This window comes from Pelophylax lessonae, assembly GCF_965119305.1.
Source record: "Pelophylax lessonae genome assembly, chromosome: 5".
Taxonomy (NCBI): Eukaryota; Metazoa; Chordata; class Amphibia; order Anura; family Ranidae; genus Pelophylax; species Pelophylax lessonae.
The window spans coordinates 501641096-501665804 of record NC_138772.1 but is presented as its reverse complement, the minus strand read 5'-3'; the positions used below and the strand labels follow the sequence as shown (position 1 = coordinate 501665804).

The 24709-nt window shown below is 36.7% G+C and overlaps 1 protein-coding gene across 1 annotated transcript in view; it reads left to right on the top strand.

Annotated features, from left to right (window-relative positions):
• The window catches only part of CSMD3 (CUB and Sushi multiple domains 3), a 1619578-nt gene that overhangs the window by 880367 nt on the left and 714502 nt on the right, over positions 1-24709 (top strand). Inside the window, exon 16 of the mRNA XM_082258441.1 lies at positions 21822-22016. Coding sequence (XP_082114567.1) covers positions 21822-22016 — 195 coding nt within the window. The remainder of the gene's footprint in view (positions 1-21821; positions 22017-24709) is intronic.

Below are 24709 nucleotides of genomic sequence, written 5' to 3'. Positions count from 1 at the left end.
ATTTTTGATGCAATGTTAATGTTTTACATGCTTGCTATGCCATATTCTTTTTATACATAACCAGGGATCTAATAGTAAATGAGAGAAAGGTTCTCCAAATGGAGGTGAAATTCCATTTTAGACATTTGCCACCCAAAATAAGGGCCCCCACTGGAATATTGTCTTTCACTTGCTGGTTAGGTGAATTTTGAATTTTCCACCACACATCCTTATGACAACGGTCATCAGAGTAAATGGGGACAGCAAATCTTCCCAGCAGGGGCACAGAGAGAAACAAAAATTAAAAAGCCATAAACTATACACTTAAATGATTTATATCAGCAATATGATGATGATGATGATGATGATAATGGTCATTATTTTTATCCTCAGTACTAATTAATATATCATTTTCTATAACATTACATGTTACATGTTTTTCAGTAACTTTGCATTATATATCCACCCCATAATTGAGAATAATCCAGATTGTTTTTATCAGCACAGATACCAGCACAAATCCAATCATCTGTGATGTATTTAATTATGGGAAGACCTACATCCGTTGATATGTTTTAGCATTATTATGTTCATATGGCAAGTTGAGAGATATGTAATAAAAATGATGTCTATGAGACTGTAACTTCATGTTCAGCTAGAATTGCCTAGAGGAAGTCAGTGGGAGTATAGTATGGAAAAAAAACGTCTTTATTCGCTCCCAATACTCATTAGCCTGGAGTTATAGATGCACAATAGGTCACAGAGGCATAAAGAAATGATTTGCATGTCTCCATACAATATTCATTATATGAAGAATGAACTTTCTATGGAATGGGTTTAGGTTGTGGTAAATATGGAATTACATCCTGCTTTAAAACATCCTTTATAAATTGTCTACAGTAGAAGTCCTCTCACTTGCCTCATCACCGTAACCTTAACCTCCCTGGCGGTATGATTCTTTCCGATTTTAGGTGCTGAAAGCGGTACCATTATTTTGCATGTAATTCTTAAGAATGAGCAGCCCAAACAAACTATTTACATATGATTTTTTTTTTTACAGTGCGTTCTTCTATAACATCTCGGGTATGATAACGTTTGAAACACAAAATCATAAATTATAATATAATAAATAACTATAAATAAGTTAAAGTATGTATGTATGTATGTATATATATATATATATATATATATATATATACATAAAAAGTACAGTATAACTGCAGGAAAGGGCACTGGGGGACAAACTAATGTGAATTTATTTCATTTTTCAATGTATCAGTGTGTTTGGTGTGTTTTACTTTTGAATTTGCCACCGGTTCCACCCCCCTGTGAATGTCACGTCGCAGGAGACGGAAGCCGGGGCACACAGAGCATCGGGAGGAAGATCCGGCTGCCGCACACCGCTGGGATACATCGCTGGATCCCGATGACAAGGTAAGTAACCCCTCTACCAGGACCCAGCGATCTTCCTAGCGGTATCCCGAGTTTGGCACGGGGTTACCGCTTTTGGCACTGAAATTTATCCCCGAGCCACACTCAGGAATACCGCTAGGAAGGTTAAGAGACATTGTAATGGTTCTGGGTTTTTTTTTTTTCCATATACACAGTTTTTGTTATACAAAAAAACACTTGATTTATGATAAAGTATTCCAAAAGCATTATGCATTTGCTAAAGATATATTACATCAGAGGTCATCTCCTTACAGACAATGAGGCCTTACATTGAAGCCTTGAATGAAGTCCTAGCAGTGTGTACATCACATTTTTTACAAAGCATTTGCTGAGTTTTTGGCAAAATTTTGCTTGATGTAATTGTAGCCGTATTAGTGCACTTGCAAAAATACTGTGCAAAAAAAGTCCCTTTCTCTGCATTCTGAGCTGGGCTGTACTTGAATGAATGGGAGTCTGTATAGGGGCTCCTAATAATTCAGAAAACTGAAGTATAGTAAACACTGTTTACTATTCTCCAGTGATCAATGGATATAGGACCGATCGCTCACTATGTTCATTCAAGGAAAGGAAGTGAGGTGGTAAACACATGTTTACTAACCCCCCAACATACACACACATACACACCACTTTCCATCCTTACAGTTACGCTTTGCCCAGCAGAAGCTGTAGCTGGCAGTGGGGGAGGAGAGAGAGATGACTAGCAGTACAGCATGGAGGGGGCTCCCAGGTGCTGGGGCTACTGAAGTGTCCCTAGTGCTGGATTTGTATGTTTTACTTTGCTGCTGCTTCCCTGCAATCGCTGCTTAGGAGGGGGGGGGGGTTATCGGTGCCACGGGGACTCGGGGACTGGTGCAGGGGGTTAGGGGGAATTAGAGTGGTGGCGGGGAAGGTAATTTTATCCATGGCATGGTATGTAGAGGCGGGTGAAGCAGTGACAAAATGGCAAAGGCAGCAGTGGCAGGTAGGGGGGTATCTTATCAGGGGATTGTTAGCTGCTGATCAGGGCTTTTGGTTTGTTCAGCAGAGTCTACTGAACAGTTTTGCTATAAGCTTATTGTCACTGAAGTGAACATGAGCTTATAGCAGAGTAAGAATGTAGGTCCATACTGCATATATACCTGTCAGCAAAACGGTTAATGGTGTGTCTATGTAAACTACTTTTATTTTTTTGTAATTTCTCTCCTGTTTCACCAACTTATATCCTTGGATGCATGTTTTTGCATTTGGATGAGGTACACCACAAAACTGGAGATACAGCTGTATGATCTTGTAATACTAAATGGTCCCGTGTGTGTGTGTGTGTGTGTGTGTGTGAGAGACACTTTTTAATGGATTGATTTGGCTGTACAATTTGCATACTTTTTTTGTTGCAAGGCTTGGTTGTTTGCGTCTTCATGATCAGATTTACCTTTCCTGCTAATTAGTTTAGGTCTGAGGTTGGGTAGTTGCCTGAAAGTTTGCACTAAGGGTTGCTGGAATATTTATTTTAGTGTTTAATCCTCTGTTATGATGGGTCACAGCTCTTTGATTATCTTTCTTATCTCTTCTAGTGCTGGATTGTTTGTGGTTACTAGAGGTTCATGATTATTTATTTTTACTCTTTCTCTTTATCTAAGGAGATTTTCTCTTTTGGGTTATCAAGGGCGTGTTTACGCTTGTATTAATGGTTTTGTTCTTGTACCCCATGCTAATTTTCACATCAAATTTCTATTTAGCTTTTGTCATAGTCTTTTGACTAAAGTGCCATTTTAGTTTTAGTCATATTAGTCATCTGAATTGTTTTAGTTGTAGTTGTATTTTAGTTGACCCAAATCTCCAGTATATTTTAGTTACCAAAATCTGCAGTACCCACCTGAACTTCCGCTTTCCTCTAAGCTCCCCCTTCCTGTTAAAGCCCCAGCCTCCTGACTCTATTGGCAAGCTGTATTGAGATGCAGGCTCCCTCTGTCTGCTTGTTGCCTGGGGGTTCTGGAACAATGCCCTACAAACCACAGAAGAGAAACTCCTCCATCGGATGTGTGTCTGTCTGGATGGGATGTGGTGAGTGTTCCCCACCCAGCAAAGTAGCAGTGCTTAGCACTATGTAAAATAACATCTCTCCTAGCCCATTCAGTTCTCTGCCCTGTGCACTCCCTCACTCCCATTTACTTCCTCATCTCCACTTGTAGCCTGCCATTACAGCCAATAGAGTTTACATTTTTTTTTATATATTTTAAAGTTGCACTTTTGTTTCTCAAAAGCAATATTTTTGTTTCTTTATACATTTTGTGTTTGTTTTATTTATAAACATGTTATATACAGTATCACAATGGCTAAATCAGTGTCTGTAATGCATGTTTAAACCTTAATACCATAAATAATAACATTTTATTAGATTTTTACTCTAGGAGTATTTAATGCATTAAAATTTGACTAAACCCATTATATTTTAGTCAAATAAAATGCACTGGAAAGTCAGCTAAATGAAAATTTGGATTGATTTTCATCATATTTTTTGTCAATTGACTTAATTCTGATTTTATTTTCATTTGGTTTTGATCACTGAAACATGCAGCTGATGAAAATTATGATGAAAATATTTTTTTGGCAAAATTTACACTGCTTGTAACCTTTCTTTTTTAAAGAGTCTGCTAGTATTCTGTTTATTTCTGTCTTTTGGGTCAGAGAATATTTGATGATATCTGGTGGCCTGGTGATGTTTGGCATGTTGGGTTGGAAACTGGAACTGTGGAAATAGCTGAACTCTGTGAGTTTCCTGTATATTGAGTTGTGCAGCTTGTCATCACTGATTATTCTGTCGTGTCTAGGAAGGTTAAGTGATTGTTAAGTCTCATTTTTTTTCTATAAAAATTACAAGCATGTTATACTTACCTTCTCTGTGAAGTTAGTTTTGCACATGGCAGCCCATATCCTTCTTTTCTCGGGTCCCTGGCTGTAGCTCCTGGCCCCTCCCTCCTATTGAGTGCCCCCACAGCAAGCAGCTTGCTATGGGGGCACCCGAGCCAAGCTACAGCTCCATGTATCCATTCAGAAACAAAGCTGCTGTTTGGCTCTGCCCCTCTCTCTCCTGATTGGCTAACTGAGTTTAATTGACAGCAGCCGGAGCCAATGGCACTGCTGCTGTGTCTCAGTCAATCAAAAGAGAGAGTTCAGATGAGGCACTCGTGGACATCACTGGATCGAGATTGGGGTCAGGTAAGTATTTGGGGAGGGCTGCTGCACACAGAAGGCTTTTTTATCTTAATGCATAGAATGCATTAAGATAAAAACCCTTTTGACCTTACAACCCCTTTAAGGGTTGCAATCAAGCATCTTACATTGGTTATCTTAGCAAATATCAATGTTTAACCTTTGCTGTGTATACTTTTTTGTATCTTTTTGTGAATGTTAAACCCAGATTTTGTTGGGAATGTCACTTTGAACAGTCAGCTGTTAAATATTACTCTTAGTACTTCTAAGGCAGCTCATACATTAATTATTTTTTTTATTTTTTTTTTATTAATCCAATGAGTTGAATGAAACAAAAATGATTTGATTTCCCTATCCACATATTCAAAGTGGATAGGGGAATCATTCCTGCTGTGATATTGTGTTCTGATGACCGGTAGCCTTCCCGGCTATTAGAACATATTGATCAGTGTTGCTGTCTATATTTGGCAGCACTGATCGATCAGGAAAAAACAAGGCTCGAATCTGGAAAAAAGACTGGTACAGGTACAAGCTCTCCAGCAGTCTGTCCACTGTATCACAAATGTACTTCACAGAAAAAGAAAAGAGAGCCGTACTCCATGATTGACCTCATTATCAAGTGAAACTAGTACAGAGCACTTATATGTGACACAATGTAATTTTAATCTCTTTTTATTCTTTTATCAGTCATTTGAATAGAATCAAATTATATATGCTGTACTTGTACAGTTATACCTAAAATAAGGCTCTTTCTTATATTCATTCCCTAATCAGAAAATATTACAATAGAAAGCTAGAATTATATTCTGTAAATCTATTTACTGTATATAAGCTCAATAAAGGCCCCTCTTGCATTCCACTTGGAAAAAAAATGACATCTAGAGATCATAAAACCATTTAACAATCCAACACTAGTAGACTTCAGCAAGGTTCAGAACTACTTGAAGCTGATTAAAAGTTTGTTGAAGCCTACTTTCAGTTTGTTTAACCACTTTACCACCAGAGGATTTTGCTGTCTTACGTCTGGGCCACTTTTTGCGATTCGACGCTGTGCAACTTTAACGGACAATTGCGCGGTCGTGCGACGCTGTACACAAACAAAATTTACGTCCTTTTTTCCCACAAACAGAGCTTTCTTTTGTTGGTATTTGATCACCTGTGCAATTTTCACTTTTTGCGCTATAAACAAAAAAAGAGCGTTTATTTTGAAAAAATAACAATATTTTTAACATTTTTTTTATATGAAATTCCCCCCCCCCCCCAAAATGTAAAAATCCAATTTTTTTTTTATTTTTGGCCAATTTGTTTTCTGCTACCTATGTTTGGTAAAAAAAAAATCACAATAAGTGTATTTTGGTGGTTTTTTTAACGAGTAATGGCGGCGATCTGTGATTTTTTTTGCAGGACTGCGACATTGCGGCAGACAGATCGGACCCTTGACTGACATTTTTGACACTTTTGTGGGTACCAGTGACATTACTGCAGTAATCAGTGCTATATATATGCACTGTTACTGTAAAATGACACTGGCAGGGAAGGGGTTAATTTTATTGGAGAGGGAGGGGTTAATGTATGCCTGGTGCTTACTGACGTGTGTGGGGGGGAGGTGACTGAGTGAGTCAGGGACAGATTGCATGTTCAGCTATGCTGAACACTGCAATCTGTCACTCCCTGTCACTTAGGAGATCCGCCCGCTCTGTTTACACAGGCGGGCGGATCTCCAAACTAGATTGCCGCTGATCCTCCCCTGGCCGACTCCCGCTGTGACTGAAAACAACGGGAGCGTGCCTCCGGCGGCGCGCGAGCGCCGGCTACAGGGGGAGGAGTCTAGCGACGTAGTACTATTATAGTAGTCTGTGCAGCCATCCCGCTGGGACTGACTCCTCTTCACTGTGGCCGTCAGTGACGGCGGAGTAGGAGCGAGAGCAAGGCTCGGAGTCTGGCGATGGAAGTGAGGCTTGGTCAGCAGTCATAAGTGGGTGACGTCCACATACGACTAAGACTGGGATTCCATTCAAATCCATGTGCATGGAAAGGCAGCTGCCCCAATACTTTTGGTAATATTTTGTACATTTAGCAAGGCAACAGCATTCAATAATTACTTACTCAACAAATGCCCTTTGTTTCACAAAATCTGAAGAAACAAAATCTGTTCATTTTAGAATTTCAGATTTTACCCTAAAACCAACTTGAATTGTGGTAGCTTTGCCCAAAATAGGAAAGCAGATGACAATTGCCAAATCATCAGCGCTGCCTGTAGGCTCCCTGCATATGTTTATTTCCCCATTACTGACTTTCCATACCTTCATTTTGACTCTGTCTCTATGTGGAAGTTATCCTATTGTTAAAGGAACAGGGGCTAACACTGAGAGACAGCAGTGCTTTGTTGATATCAAACGGCTGATATACAGCTATGAGTATCAAGGCCCAGGAATGCCTAAGCACTGGAAAAAGACTTAAATAGAAGGAATTCATGGCAAAGGGTACATTTTCCATAGTACTTTTCAGGCACAATTACCATTTTTAAATGTTACAGATAAGAAAGCATGTCTTTAGTTTTTTATTCAAGTCCACATCAATGTCCATCATGTATCATTTATCTGTAAAATTGGCCCAGTGATGACTCTCTAAACAGGCACATAGGAGAGAATTTTAATGTCTTGAGGCCACTGGTAAAACTATTGCTCTATATAATGTAGTATTATAAGGACTTATTGCAACATGTCTTCTTGAGGAACAAAACTTATTAAATAATCAACATCAAATGGAAGAGAAAACATCTGCACTGCCCATATGCGAGTTGTTACTAGCACAGCCTGAATTGACTTAAACCCGATGTGACACAGAGAAAGCCTTGCTTATTTCACGACAAATCGAGTTTGCCATGACAGAAGTTAAAAATGTTGCTCAAGGCATCCAAGGCTTTATTGAAATGTTTCATTCACTAATAATTTGTAATAAAGAGTTGTACTGTGGTAGGTGTTTTACTGCAGTGCAGTGATGAAGCACATAGCTTAGGATATACATTTGGCATGTTTTTAAGGTCCTGGGCTATTAAAGTAAAAAAAAAAAAAAAAAACAGAATACACTAAGTGCTTAATAACTGTCAGTTACAAACTCTGCCAATATATATAAGCATGGATGTCATCATTTTTAAATAACGCCTTTGCATTTTAAGATGCATCTCTGTCAGATTAAGTGAATAATTTGCATGAAGACTCCAGGCGGCTTAAAAATGACCCTGGGAAGGAAATGGCTTTATACATAAGTGTCTGGCAGCTCATTTGCTTAATCTGTAGCAGAGCTCCTGACACTGAACTTATTCCACACCTTTAGGTTTGTGGAATAACATGTCCCCATGTCTGGCTGCTGTTGTTACTCCATGGACTCCAGAGAGAGAGATATAATTTTGCCCTTGAACAAATCATTAGTAAGATCTCATCTGGAATACACAGTTCAGTTTTGGGCACCAGATCACAAAAAGATATCGGGGAACTGGAGAAAGTGCAAAGAAGGACAACCAGACTAAAAAGAGGCATGGAGGAGCTCAGCTATGAGGATAGATTAGAGCAGTGGTTCTCAACTCTGGTCCTCGGGACCAACTAACAGGCCATTTGGTGCTCAGTGATTGCAGTATTCTAGTCTGCATCTCCCCAAGGAAATACTTAAAATCTGGCCTGTTAGTGGGTCCCGAGGACCGGAGTTGAGAACCACTGAATTAGAGGAACTGAATTATTCTCTCTTGAGAAGAGAGGATTAATGGGGGATATGATCAACATGTATTAATATATAAGTGGTCCATATAGTGAACTTGGTGAAGAGTTATTTACTTTAAGGTCATCACAGAGGACAGGGGGGAACTTTTCACATCTGGTGGAAAATAGATTTAACATTCTAATATGGAAAGGCTTCTTCATAGTAAGAGCTGTGCAAATCTGCGATATGGAAATATGGAGCCTTCAGGAGCTGGTTCTGCCCAGCTCAGTAAATTGTTTTAAAAAAAAAAGTATTTGATTATTTCCTAAATGCACATAATATAACTGTATACTAAAATGTACAGGTGAAAGGATCCAGGGAATATCCTTTTGCCTCTTTGGGGATAATGAGCGATTGTTTTCCCCAGCTGGAGCAAACTGGATAATGCTCTATTGTTTTTTTTTTTCTTCTTCTGGATCAACTTTGGGTATAGGATTGTATACATGGAGGTTTTCTGTGTGTGTGTGTGTGTGTGTGTTGAACTGGATGGACTAGTGTCTTTTTTCAACCAGATTAACTATGTAACTCCTAACAACCCTTATGTTGCTACTGTGTGCTGCAGAGATGAAGAGTCAGTAAGAGAAACCACAGTGGTCACTATTTCGCTTGAAGAATTGAATTATAACAAATGAGCCAACAAACCAATATGTCTGCTTGTGTTTACCCCCTTGTTCTTGAATCTGACTATTCATCAGGGTAGTCATGGTTGACCTCTTATGGGTAAGGTTTGGACAGTGTTATAATAGTTAACAGAGACTTTCTCTATGATTAGGCTTGTTTTTGAGTGAAACACATTTACAGCAGGTGATATGACAGCTAGTAAGTTTTCATTTGGATGAGTTTTTGCAAGAAGCAGTGACATGCTCAAAGGCAAGAACTTGGAGCTTGGTTTTAGCATGGCATGGAGAAACAGTGCCCTTCAGAGCAGTGATTTTTGAATTGTCTACCAACTAATAAAGATCTCCATCACAACAGTAACTTCATATCCTTATTTGTGTTATCGCTGCCGATGTCATTGCAGATTAAATACGTACTAACATATAAAAAGGTTACCACAAATACTTTACCAGCTATATTTGCTTAAAATCCCTATTTGCACTGAGGACATGGGCCCATTGTGACAACTCATGAGATCAATCATTTGAATATATCCTCTTTAGAACTGTCAGTGGGCAGAGGTATGACTGGGTGGTTCACTTGTCTCAGATCAGTCAATCATTAGCATGGCCACACCCAAACCATAAATGGGACCAGCACATGGACCAGCAGTCTGGGCTTAGCTTCTTTTGCATTGGAACACCCCTTGACCTAAGATAATGAGGTTGATTTACTAAAGGCAAATAGACTATGCACTTTGCAAGTGCAGTTTATCCAAAGCTTATGGGGTAAAGCTTCACTTTACAAAGAATACCCAATCACATGCAAGGAAAACGCAGCATTTTTGCTTGGACATGATTGGATGATAGAACTCCCCTCGTGTACTCAGGAGCAACTGCATTTGCAGAGTGTAACTGCACTTGTAAATTGCACTGTCTATTTGCCTTAAGTAAATCAACCTCAATGAATAGGCTTATTTTTGAGTTTTAACAAAAGAACAGTTCTATTTTAACAAAAGGACAACATAATGTCAGGAAACTCTTATAAAAATGAGAAGAATGCACTTCTGAAGCACTTCTTCAAAATAGTTTAAACATTCCTCTTCACAATCAAGAAATTGAAAAGAGTGCTCTATATATTTTAATATTAATATTTCGTTTATTTATAGGCAATAAACATACATTTGAATTCTGATTTAAATGATTAATTATTACCTTTTTTGTTTTTAAATAATGTTTATTTTCATAGTTAATTTAAGAGCATTATAAGAAAAAAAACTACTAATAATGACTAATCAGATATGAGCTCTGTTTAGTCTAGCTATAAACTGAACTGACCAAAGAGAACTAAAGAGTAGCTCGGTGACCAAGGGCATTGACCGTGTCACGATGACATTGAGAGATTTGCTGAAGTCTTCACTTCCATTTGTCAGCTTGCTATGACCTTGGAATAGTCATTTGATTTTCCTGTGCCATAGCAACCAAAAACTATACAGAAGCTTGATTGGACAGAGAAATGGATGAAAGATCACACATGCAGCGCCTGGCTAAGTTAAGGGTAAAAAACCTACATCGCTCCCTTGTTTTTTTTATCCACACTTACACACTATGAGAATAAAGGAAAAAAAGCAATAAATACTAATGTACTGTATATATGAATGTCTTTTCATTTTAAAGCCTAACTCCATTAGGCAATTATTTTAGCTATGGAGAGAGTGAGGAAGAGTTAAACATTCTGTGAGGTTTTTATTTATGTCTGTAAGGCTATTGGGGAAATTTGCCCTGACTTCCTGTCCCTGTGACATTCATACAAGAAATGGCAGAAACGGTTGTTACTCAGATGGGAAGGCACAGACAGTGATAAAAAATAAAATCCTTGTCAAATGCTCTGACCTTTCCTCACTCTACAACTCAAATGACAATGGAGACCCTACAGAGGCTTTGACCTTTCCCACTCTATTTAAATCAAGGATGTCTAACTTTTTAACATTAACAGTCCTGGGCCACATTGGAAGAAGAGGGTTTGTCTTTGGCCACACATAAAATACACTAACAATAAGGATAGCTGATGAGCAGAAAAAGTCGGGTAGATCACAAGTCAACGATCACTGATATAGATAATGTACCTATTTGAGTAATAAAACATCATTTTTTAGTATTTTGTTATTTATTATAAATGTAAAAGTGTGCAACATAAAACAAGTGTGATATTGTATACTGATTTTTATAAACTAACACATCAATACCTGGTTGGATTGTTGTAGTAGTAATTATCAATGAATTCTCAAGGTGCTCATCAGAAATTTTGGTTCTAGTTTGTACTTTGTGTGATTCATCCTTCAAAATAGTTGTTTACAAATGTAGTTAAGGCCAAAAACGGATGACATAAATAAGGCAGGATTGTGAAGGCTAGAATTTTTTTCTTTGGCAAGATAAAGCTTATAAAAGTCCAGTAAAGAGACACTGTCAGCTTTTTCTTTGGCCATGTGTTTGCTGAGTGTAAATACATTTTTACAAAAAAATTCCCCCAAAAAATCAACATTTTCTCTTTCAAAATGTTTTATTCGAATTTCAACAAACATCGTGTACAAGACAAAAAGCAATGCACAGAGGCCATATGGTTAATAGTATTGAGATAAAGGCCTAATAACAACATAATAGGTTTGTAAGAGACAAAGATATGATACCGGTACATTGAACTGTAAGAAGATTGTATAAATGGAGGCCAGTGTGGGTGAAAGTGGGCAAACAGTTACCTAGATCATCTTGGTAGTACTCCCAGGGTCCAGGCACCCCTAAAGGGGATCTTGCTGTGACCGTTCCCAGAGAGAGACCTCCTCAACGAGGGTTGGGAAAAAACAACATTTTCAAGTAAGTTTATGATTTTGTTTTGGGCCAAATTTATAGCCACCTCGGGCCGCATGCCATCCATTTGCCACAGGTTGGACATCCCTGATAAAAATAGGATTTAAAAAGTTCTAGCTGTAGCCAGGCCTTTAAGTATATTTAAATATAGATGCATAAATATGTGTTTGTACATGTAGCTGCTTTTCTGGAAACCAAGTAAGAAAGTTCTAATATTTTCATTATTGCCTTAGGGTAACTGTTCTGCATATTTGGTTAGCTAGGTAGCTGGTGATGTTCCTTTTGATGTGTTTGGTGGTTAGACTCTGCTTCTTCAGGAGATTGATAAGTTCTGTTTTCAAAACAAAATATATGAGAATAAGATCATGCAAGTAAATCCTGGCACAATAAACATAGCAGGTTTCAAACTGTTAAATGTCCTTTTGCCTGAAAAATAACCCTGGTCATGCAGGCTTTCTTCTACATTAAGTAAATAAGCTTGTTTACATGCCAGGGGAGATCAGCCTCCATTGTATATAAGCACTCTTTGATTCCTATCTCTGCCTTCCATTGCTCACGACCATTCACAAAAGACACAGCTCTAGGCTTCATTTTATTATTGGCCATGAGGATAGAGAAGCAGAGATATGACCAATATGACCATAGTGTTGGAGTCTTTAAGACCTGCAGTGTTCACATCCAAATTGAAGAGAATGGAATAACATCAAGAGTTGTAATCCTCTTGGCATGTATTTAAGCAACTTTGCCTAATGCAGAAGAAAGCTTGCATGATGAACCATTTACATGGAGAGCACAGTGAGGAAGGACATTGGTCACTGAGCTTTATTAACACTCTTCCATGTTAATGCTACAAAACTCTGCACCAGAGAGGCTGGATTTCTGGATTTCAGCTGGGAGGGACTATTGGCCATCAAGTGGTAGGACTTTGAATGACATCTGATCCATTTGAGGTGGTAAGTGCACCCTATTGGGCAATTCAGTATTGTGGGCTTGGTACAAGAGGATTTGGAATCAGTTGACTTAACTCTCACTTTTTTGGAGATAGTCCCTGGCTCTAAAGCAACATCCAGTTTCTGACATATCCCTTTTCTGGGGCTACTTTCTCAAATAGCTTTGAAGGAGGAATTATCTGTGACTTTCAACTTTAAAGTCTGATTCCATGATTTTAGTCCCCCCACCCCACCCACCTCACCCATGGACCTTCAACCCTCTCTTCCCTGAACTCCTTACCCTGAAATGTTTAAACAAACAAAGAAATGTATACCCTAAACCTTTTAGTCTTCTGTCTGGTGACGTTGTGGTCCCATCCTCATCTTTTCTGTTAGTGTCACAATGTCCAAGAGTACTGTGAGCCTAGGCCGACATGATAGCCTGATAGCACGATAATGACCTGATTACATGATAGCATGGTGACCTGAGCTCACAGGAAATGGTTTTGTTATGGCTGTCAGAAAAAGTAGAGATCAGTGAGTCTGCTGGGGATAGAGCTGGAAACCCAAAAGTGTGATAGTGAATGTACCCAAAGCTGTTTTTTTTTTTTTACTTGCTAGGACATTTTTGTTTTTAGGTGGCTTTGAGCTGTGCGTTAGCTTTCAAACATGGAACAGGTCTGATCTGCTCAGTATTTCAGTGTTTTAATAGAGGCATTGATGTAGCACATAACTGTACCCCAGTCCCTTTTGCCAGTAATGTATTTGAGAACCCCAGTGATGATGTACAGGATAGCTTTTCCTAAATCCATCCACTGCAAGATTTGTGATATTTCTCACTTACAAAAGGCCTGATGTAAAGCTTTATGAGGTTTATATGTGAATGGTTGAATAAAAAGCAGAGAGATTGGAAGACACAGCTAGAGTTTTAGAATATACACTCCCGGTAATCTGTAAGGTTGCATGAATTCTTGCTGTAGTACATTACAGAAAGCAGAGAACTCTAAGTTCAAAAAATTAATTAAATATCCAAATTTTACTATAGCTGCCACATTTTCAAGCTTAGCATAGTTACTTAGTGGCTGATCTACCGTTATGCCTGGATTTGCTGCTAAACATAATAATATAGTATGTGAGGTTTGATAAAAGATTATATTTACATCAGTTTAATTCCATCAGAACAATTAAATAATCATTCTGATTGCTTGGTATCCTTTGTTGCATTTTACAATAGTTCTTTGGTTCATTATATAAATCCCATTATCTCCTTTGCATGTTTACATTACGTATATAATAAGTTTGTGTGCTGACTTTGAAGAAAGTTGTTAAAGCATAATCTGTCTACGATTTTTTATTTTTTTTTAACTACTTTCACAATACTTTTTCCTGCAGCCTAATTTAAGACATGTGACATTATATAACATATAAAAATGTTTTCATCATGTTCTCTTTTCTATTATATCACTTTCTGTTAAGTAAAGTATTTATGGGCAATGTTTCATTAACAGCGTTTAGACTGCATTATTTAATGTATGTCTATTGGTTAAAAGAACCAGAACTGACATCTCGCCCACCTGCAGCTAAGGGTACTCTGAGTGCACAATTTCTTTCTGCTCACTGATATGAAACTTAAGTTTAATTTTATCAGCACTTAGAAATCCATCTATGTAAAAAAAAAAATGTCAATTTATTTAAAATAAAAGCTTTGTCACGCAGATATTCAAAGCTGAACTTTAGGTACAATAACTTCTATTTGAATATATTATTTAGCAGCTTTAAAGTGCATCTGTGCCTAGACGATGGGCATTCAAATATTTACATATTCCTATAAACCAGTAAAAAAAAAACTTTACTACAAGCCATCCCTGGCCTTTCTAGCTGCTTGCACCGGGAATTAAAGAAGTAATAAACCCAGAAGTAAACATTTATTATATTGCAACTTACTAATTTTTAGATGTGATGGCTGAATTATATTTTTTTCTTTCATTTTTATCTGGGGATCCAGCCAATGAGATGTCAAAATTACTTTTGAACAAGCTATCCAGCAGAAGTGGAAGTTGGAGGATTCAGACAAACCATTTATCACTGACAGGGATGTTTACAATGATCAGCTTTTACTTATTTATGTAATATATAAATTATAGGCACTCTAATACAGGAAGTGTGTTGCTGGCCAGATTATAGATTAAAGAAAATGAGTGCAGCCACCACATCTAATGATTGCTAAGTTGCAATATATTACAATTTAGTTTTGGGTTTAATATCACTTTAATTTATTCTCAAAGATCTCATAAAAGACTCTAAAGTAACTTCCATCATTTTCAAGCAGCTTAAAACTACCTGCTGCTTGTTTACATTAGAAGGTTGACAGAATAAAGATGAACTTCTCCACAACGCCTGCAGCAGCTACATCCAATAAAGTCTTGTTTTGATTTCCTTTTACTGCTAAGGGCCCCCTCACATGGGCGGTTTTTATTCTGATTAGCAGGGGATTCGATCTGAGCAGAGCAGGACAGATGCCAGGTCTGTGTCCACTCAGTTTATGCAGAGCGGACATAGACAGACCCTCTGCTCTATGGGAGGCCAGAAGTTATATAGTTAAATAGTTAGTCTGGTTGAAAAAAAGACAAAAGTCCATCTAGTTCAACCAATAAAATGGAAAAAAATATATGCAATTCTATATACACAATCCTATAGCCACAGTTGATCCAGAGGAAGGCAAAAAAAAAAACAGCAAAGCATGATCCAATTTGCTCCAGTGAGGGGAAAAATTCCTTCCTGACCCCCCGAGAGGCAATCAGATATTCCCTGGATCAACTTTACCTATAAATGTTAGTATACAGTTACATTATGTACTGTACATTTAGGAAAGAATCTAGGACTTTTTTAAAGCAATCTACTGAGCTGGACAGAACCAGCTCTTGAGGGAGTCTTTTCCACATTTTCACAGCTCTTTTTGTGAAGAAACATTTCCGTATTTTGAGATTACATTTTGTTTCCTCCAGACACAAAGAGTGTCCTCTTGTCCTCTGTGATGACCTTAAAGTGAATAACTCAACATCAAGTTCACTATTTAGTCCACTTATGTACTGTATTTATACATGTTGATCATATCCCCCCTTAATCTCCTCTTCTCAAGAGAGAATACATTCAGTTTCTCTAATCTTTCATCGTATTTGAGCTCCTCCATGCCTCTTATCAATTTGATTGCTCTTCTCTGCACTTTCTCCAGTTCCCCAATATCCTCTTTGTGAAATGGTGCCCAAAACAAAACGGCATATTCCAGATGAGGCCTACATATTTATACAGGGGTAAAATTAACTCTCTCTCTCTCTCTCTGGAGTCCAAGAAAGGATTTGGAAACTACTGCTTGGCATTGCATGCCATTATTAAGCTTATGATTAACCAGAACACCCAGATCCTTCTCAACCATTGATTCCCCCAGTTGTGTTCTCCCTAGTATGTATGACGCATGTTATCCATTTACACTTGGCTGATTTCAATCCAGTCCGACTAAACAAAACAATATGCAGTTCTCTTCTATTTTTTAACGAACCTGGTCAGACCTGTTTACACCCGCCTGTCCATTTGAATGAATAGACCAATCCGACCAGGTCCGCCAGAAAAACTGACAGGTGCACCTGATCAGATCGCCCGTGTTAAAAGGCCTTTATTCTGTATAGACAAATACTTGTGTGCATAGTCTGGGACCAGGTTTACGATAAAGGATATAAATTCACTTTTCTTGCACCAAATACCTTTGCAAACTCTGATATTGTCTTGCAAAATTAGTGGTGACGTCACTACCATGCTGCATGTAGCCTGTAAAGAGAGCAGAGCTGTGGGTGGGACCCAGCACTTCAGGTCCTTCCACTACAGACATATAGAAAACTACAGGTCAGTACATAGAAGACCAGTAACCCAGGACAAGTAGAGATGGCAGCAGAAAACTCCTGCAATGTGTAGGAGTTCAAGCATTTAGAAAGAAGAAACAACACCCATCTGAAGTCCCTGGAAATGGTGAAAGAACAGTGCTGTGATTGATAGTGTCTTCTTAACACACAAGTACTGCATAGAATCGAGATGTATAGCCGGCAACACGTAATCCAAAGCAAATGTATTTATTGATGCAAGTGGAGTACAAATATACAATGGCTTATGCATTTCAGCTTCAAAGCTTTAGTCATATCCATGACTAAGGCTATGACAAAAGCTTTGTAGCTGAAATGCATAAGCCGTTGTATATCTGTATTCCACCTGCATCAATACATCCATGTGCTTTGGATGACGTGTTGCCAGCTATACATCTTGATTATATAATGTGCAGTTGTTTCATGCTGGGATACTGCAGAGATCTGATTGAAATACTCAAAGGGCACCAGGATTCAAGTAAAAATACACTTACCTGCTGTATATAGTCAACACTTATTGTACCATATTTTGGCTTTAATTGCACATAACACTGTACACTCAAGACTGATGGGCTGAAATTAGCTGATCAGCTTTGATGTTAATTTGGAGACTGCAGGACTGAAAGAAAAAGTCCAAGCAAGTTTTAAGTGGTTCTTCAGCAACAACATTCATTCAGACAACATGAATTTTCCCCATATGTGCTCTAATACTTTGACGTCATATGCTCAACGGCTCCATCTAGGGACCAAAATGCAGTATATTTTCTAAATGAGGTATTTCAGGAAAATGTACCACATTTTGCACACTAGATGGCACTGGCAATCTTAGAAGGTCATAGTATTAGAGACAATACAAGACAAATTCAGATAGCCTGGACAAACGCATGTGAAATTTTTACAATTAATGTTTTATAAATATACCCCTAGGCATTACTATTCTGTACAGAAATTCAAGTACTTGACAAGCACTTTTGGAAGATTATAATGCTAGGTATTCTTCTACAGGTGCCCTACCATTGTTAAGGGCTTAAATAAGGTTATCTTAGTGGTAGTGTTAGGGCTCTAAGTGGTTGGTTTAAGTGTTTTAAGTATGAGTCAGGATTTCAGGGTTATGTTTAAGACTATGATTTGGGAAATACGTTTATTTTTAAGGATTCATTTTTGTGATTAAAGCACTATCTCTCTTTAACCTCCCTGGTGGTATGATTCTGTTGGATTTTAGTTGCTGAAAGCGGTACCATTATTTTGCATGTAATTCTTGTGAATGAGCAGCCCAAACCAACTGTATACATTTATTTTATATATATATATATATATATGTGTGTATGTATACATATATTATGTATATATATTTATATATATATATATATATATATAATGTATACAGTTGGTTTGGGCTGCTCATTCATATATATATTTTTTTTTTTTTCATAAAAAGTACAGTAAAACTGCAGGAAAGGGCACTGGGGGGCAATGAAATTTAACCCTGAGCCACGCTCGGGAATACCACTAGGAAGGTTAATAAAACCAACAACAGCAATTCAATTAAAAAAATAACAACAAGAAATGTAGTTGTAGATTCTTGCCTTTTTCTACATTTTTTTTCAGTATCCTTGGATTGATCCCCCTCTAGATGAGAAACCTGCTCAATTAATTAAAAAAAAAAAATCATCAGTGATCATCTTCTTCCTCATTAGTTAGTGCCATCACAACCTCCCTGTGCTACTGAACCCATGCAGTCCCTTTTCCACCATGTCTTGTCTATATGTATACACTCTAGCGATGACTGCAAGGAATTTCTCAACACCGTACAGTGCATTCACAAGTTCAGATGAGATCTTCCTGTTCATTGAATGATCACACCTCTTCCTATATACACTATATTGTCAAACGTATTGGAACACTTGCCTTTACATGCACATAAACTTTAATGGCATCCCAGTCTTAGACCGTGGGGTTCAATATTCAGCTGACCCACCCTTTGCAGCTATAACAGCTTCAACTCTTCTGGGAAGGCTTTCATTTTGGAAAAGGAAGGGGCCATCCCTAAACTATTCCCAAGAAATTGGAAGCATGAAATTGTCCAAAATGTCTTAGTATGCTGACACCTTTAAGAGTTTCCTATACTGGAACTAAGGGGTCATATCCAACCCCTGAAAAACAGTCCTACAACATAATCCCCCATCCACCAAATTATTTGGACCAGTACACAAAGCAAGGTCCATAAAGACATAAATAAACAAGTTTGGGGTGGAGGTACTTCAATGGCCTGCACAGAGTCCTAACCTCAACCCAATAGAACACCTTGGGATGAATTAGAGCTGAGACTGCAATCCAGGCCTTCCCTCCAACATCAGTGCCTGACCTCATAAATGTGCTTCTGGAATAATGGTCAAAGATTCCCATAGACTCACTCCTAAACCTTCTGGACAGCCTTCCCAGAAGAGTTGAAGCTGTTATAGCTGCAAAGGGTGGGCCAACTCAATATTGAACCCTTTGGACCAAGACTGGAATGCCATTAAGGACCTGAAGGTTTTACCCCCTTAATGACCAGGCCATTTTTTACAATTTCACACTGTGTTACTTTAACAGACAATTGCGTGGTCATGCGATGCTGTACCCAAATAAAATTGGTGTCCTTTTTTCCCCACAAATAGAGCTTTCTTTTGGTGGTATTTGATCACCTGTGCAATTCTTATTATTTGAGCTATAAACAAAAATAAAGCGACAATTCTGAAAAAAAACAAACAAACATTTTTCACTTTCTGCTATATAACAAATGTAAAAAAAATGTAAAAATCAAATTTTTTCATCATTTTAGGCCAATTTGTATTCTGCTACATATGTTTTACTAAAAAAAAACCCCAATAAGCATATTTTGATTGATTTGCACAAAAGTTATCACGTCTACAAACTAGGGAAAATATTTATGTCATTTTTATTTATTTATTTATTTATGTATTTATTTTTTTACTAGTAATGGCGGCGATCAGTGATTTTTAGCGGGACTGTGACATTGCGGTGGACAGATCAGACCCCTAACTGACATTTTTGACACTTTTGGGGGGGACCAGTGACATTACTACAATAATCCATGCTAAAAATATGTACTGTTACTGTAATAATGACACTGGCAGGGAAGGGGTTAACCCAGGGACAATTAAAGGGTTAAATAGGCACCTATTTAGGGGTGTTTTCTAACTGTGAGAGGGATGGGCTTATTGGATCAAAACAGGGACCTGTTTTCCTAAATAGGGGGAACACAGGAGCCCTGTGATGATAACTGACAGAATAACAGTCTGCCGTGGCAAGTGGTTAAAGTTCATGTGTGTGTAAAGGCAGGTGTCCCAATACTTTTGACAATATAGTGTACCGGCAACCTATGCTCAGTAGATAGCTATGTTTATAAAAGGATGCACATATCACTGCTTAAAGCTGGTATGAGTTTCACATTATGCTTGGTTCTAATTTTCCTTAAAAGGTCAATCTACACACAATTCATTTACCCCCCTTGGCTTCTGCAACCCCCACTTTGCATTTTCAAAACTTCATTTTATTAAAACAATTAAACATAAGCTCTGCTTTAACTGCACATTAAAGATGAGAGGGGATATCAGTTCTTGCTGCTGGCATGCGTGTCTACTTTGTGTTCTATAAAAATATTTTAAAAAAATATTATGTCTGCTTAGCAAGGTATTTCTACTAATCAGTACTAAAATATGAAATGGATTAGGCATGGATACCACATAGAAGCCATATAGAAGCTACAAATAGTTTCTCTATAGTTCAGTAGAGTGTGTTACAAGTGCTATAGGGTTAAAAGATGAAACACAACTGGAGCACAGATGTTTATACAGTACTGCTGTCTGAGATTTCAACACAAATACACAGCAAATGTATTAGGTTAAAGGTATGAGAATAATCAATGTGTATGTCCATCGAACTGAATGCTGCAAGGAATGTTATCTTGGAGAAATGTCAAGAAACATGTTATGTGTTGGAAGTAACTGCTGAAGAAGATGTGAAAAGACCAATGACGTGATCTCACAATTCTAAAAAAATGTTTTAAATGATATCCATGTATATATCCATGTATATATTACAACACATATAATATAATAATAATTTGTTAGTGTTGTAAAAGACCTGGAAATCAATATTGCACACCTTTTTGATGAACTGATGTTGTAATATTTTTTTTGTTTAGTATTTAATGGGTTTGGTATTTTTATCAATCAGGATTTATGATTGTAATATAATTTTCTCAATTGACCAAGTATATCATGGCTGCAATTACTGAATTATAAATAACTATCTCTTTGCATTCACCAGACTTTCATGGCAGGTAAATCTTCCTGGTGCATATATTTTAAATTATGTTAATTGATTCACCTACAATGAATGTTTGGTGAATATCCCATTCACTGCTTTATAATTACACCCATGTATTGTATTTTACTTTGTAATAGTAAAATACTCATTTTACTTTTTTATAACATGAAAATGCACTAAGTACAAAAGTCAAATATTATGCAGGGCTTACAGCAAGATATTGATTTAATTAATTAACTTTTGTTCATGAAAATATAGCCTATACAGCATAATAATAATAATAATAATAATACTATTAATCCTTTTCATCATCATATTAACTGTTGTTATTATTATTATTATTATTATTATTATTATTATTATTATTATTATTATTATTATTATTAGTATTATTATTATTATTATTATTATTATTATTATTATTATTATTATTATTATTATTTGTTTAATTTTTATTATTATTTTTTTATTATTATTATTTGTTTTTAAGGTCTTTAAAACTGTACTGAATTTATCTTTAATAAATTAAATAGCTTTATAAATGCATATGATCACATAGTATGTTTGCTTATACACAATAAAAGGAAATTTTAGTTTAAATCGAAACAAAATATTAATCTAACAATGAGTATATGGTTACATTTTCAAAATTCAAATGCATATTCTTGTACTACTGTAATCTTGGTTGCAAAAATGTATATTTTTTTAAAGAATTAATCCAATTAATATTTTACTATATCTTTCATCTGGCTCTCAGGAACCTGTATTGCCAAATGTCTGCCAATAGTTATCTTAATACTTTTGTTTTACAGCTTTTGGTCATAATGAATGCCCTGATCCTGGAATTCCATTAAATGCTCGTCGTTTTGGGGACAACTTTCAGTTGGGAAGTTCTGTATCAGTTGTCTGTGAAGAAGGCTTTATCAAGACTCAGGGCACTGAAACCATTACTTGCATGCTGATTGATGGGAAAATTATGTGGAGTGGTCCAATTCCAAAATGTGAAGGTCTGTGTCATTAATTATTTTAATGTTTCAAAATTTTTAATCTTTGATTGTAAAACATAGTTTGAGTATTGCAAAACTCAAACTTGCAAAATGGGCAACTTGTGGCATCCCAAAAGTAGACATGTGCAGTACGAAAAAAAATTGTTTTGTTTCGATTCTGTATTTACATAAAATTTGTTTAGATTAATTTGTTTAATTAATTTAATTTGTTTGCAGAATTTGCTTCGTTTATTCAAATTCAAATCAATTTGAATTTTCCAAATATAGAACATTTGAATTGATCCCCATTCAAATTCTATTTGATCTGCATTCAAATAGAATTCTATTATAATTGCATTTGAATCAAATTGCATTTGAAATCGAATGTATAATATTCAAAATTCAAATTTTGGAATATGGTTATATTCTTTCTATTTCATTCTATTCTATTGCTTTTTTTCTATTTTATTCTATTCTTTTATTTTCTGTTCTATTATTTTTTACTATATTTGATTCTTTTCTATTCTATTCAAATTCATTCTATTCAATATTGGAATTTTGCATAACAGTTATATTGTTATATTCTTTCCATTCTATTGTTTATTATTGTTCTATTATATTCTTTTTTTATTTTATTATTTTATTTCTATTCTAATTTATTCAAATTTGAATTTATTCTATTCAAAAATGTATTTTTTCAGAAATAGGTTATATTCCTACTATTTTAATCTATTAAATTCTATTCTATGCTATTCTATTTTTTATTCTATTTTATTAGTTTTTTTCTATTCTATTCTTTTTTATTGTATTCCTATTCAAATATATTCTATTTGAAATTTGAATTTCAGAGCATAGTTATATTCTTTCTATTTTATTCTATTTTTTTCTATTCTACTATGTTCTTTTATTTTCTATTATATTTATATTATATTTTGTTAAGAAAATGTAATATAGTCAATTTACCTTGGCCTTCTGTCTTTCTCTCTTTTTCCATCCACCCCTCTTCACTGTCCCCTTCCTCTTCTGGATCCCAACCTCCAATGGATCCTTTGAGTCTATGAGGAAAGGGCTCAGTTCACAATTGTATGGGAAGTCAAGCAAAGTAAAGAACTCCTTAAGAATAATGTAACATCTCCTCCCTTACCTCCCCCCAAACTCCAATCCTCCCCCCTCCTTGCCCTCCTATCCCTTTCTCTCTCCCCTCACCCCACACCTTACCCCTTCCTCTCCCTCTAACTCTTCCCATCTTCCCACCCCCCTTATCCTCAAATCCTACTGATCTTAGCAAGATCTAAGTTTGACCATATTATGATCATAGAGCAGTTTTGTATTATCTATTTTGGGCACCTCCTTTTCCACCTGCTCTTTTTACTGTTGGGTGGTGATCTATCCAGTGTGCTCATTGGACCTATTCCTCCTTACCTAGGGGGCTGAAGCCCGGGGCCCACATCCAATGGGTGGCATTTGGCCTCCAGCCTCCTAACAACCAGGAGCCCTGAGCAGAAAGCTGTCCCTTCAGGCCTGGTATGGATCCCTTTCAAATTCCATACCTGACCCTTATGCAAGGGGAGACCCTTTCAGGAGTGACCCCACACCACTTTTTACACTATCCCCTTCCCTTTGTTTATAGTCACTTGTAACTCAAGAATCCACAGCTCACAGCTGAATGTTCAGGTGAATAAACTATATGTTACTGGTTGTTAGGATGCAGTTGGTGGCTCCCAAACATATTGAGGTCATATAGCTTGATAAGGTTCAGGAGAGGGGTGCATGCATGTCCACCCTTTCCTGGTTAGCCAGGTTGTATGCTATGATAATGGTCTGATACGGAATTTGGGGGACCCCATGCTGTTTTTTCCTATTTTTTATGAGGGGAGTCCCCATTGGACATCCACATCAGACCTTATCAAGAATGAGGGTCTGTTATGTATTTTTATTGTAAAGATGGGTCACTTCACAAGTAAGTTAAGGGGTTCTCACAGACATATCTAAAAATTTAGTTAAAGTAATTGTATATTTTTAATTTTGCCCGTAAAAACATTAATAAAAGCACTTCTACCTGTAAACACCAACACGCACACAAACACAGAAGTAATAAAAATGTATATATTGTTACATATAACTATGGGCATAATAAAAAATGAATCCTAGCCAAAACCATAGTAGAATTCATCAAACATTACCAATATATAGGCTAATCTGTGCCTTGGTAAGTACCCATCTTTCATCAGTTCACATGTAAAATGTCAATGGCCAATATGTTCTAAATTTACAGGGATGTCTGAGGGCTGCCTGAGCTTAATCTGCCCCTAGCAAGCTCAGTAAAAAACATCTGAACAGGATATGTTCCCTCTGAAAACTTTTTTTCTGTTCTCAGCAAGTGCAGGCGCACACTTCAAGAGTGCTTTCTACTAAGGGTCAATACATCCTTTGCAGTGGGTAGAAGCAGAACTCAAATTCCTGTTCCTACTGTGCATAGCTAGAAGCAAGTCTTTGTACACCTAACCTAAAGCATAGTGGACTAGTTTTCATCATCTTTTAAGCTTGTCTCAGTGTTAAGAAGTCTTAGAAATGCTACTGCATTTGAATGCATTTGAATACATTGAATTAATATACTTAAGATTAAAATATTGCACATTATAGAAATCCATATATATATATATATATATATTTCACACTATTTCTAAGACACTTATATATCTACAGTACACTGT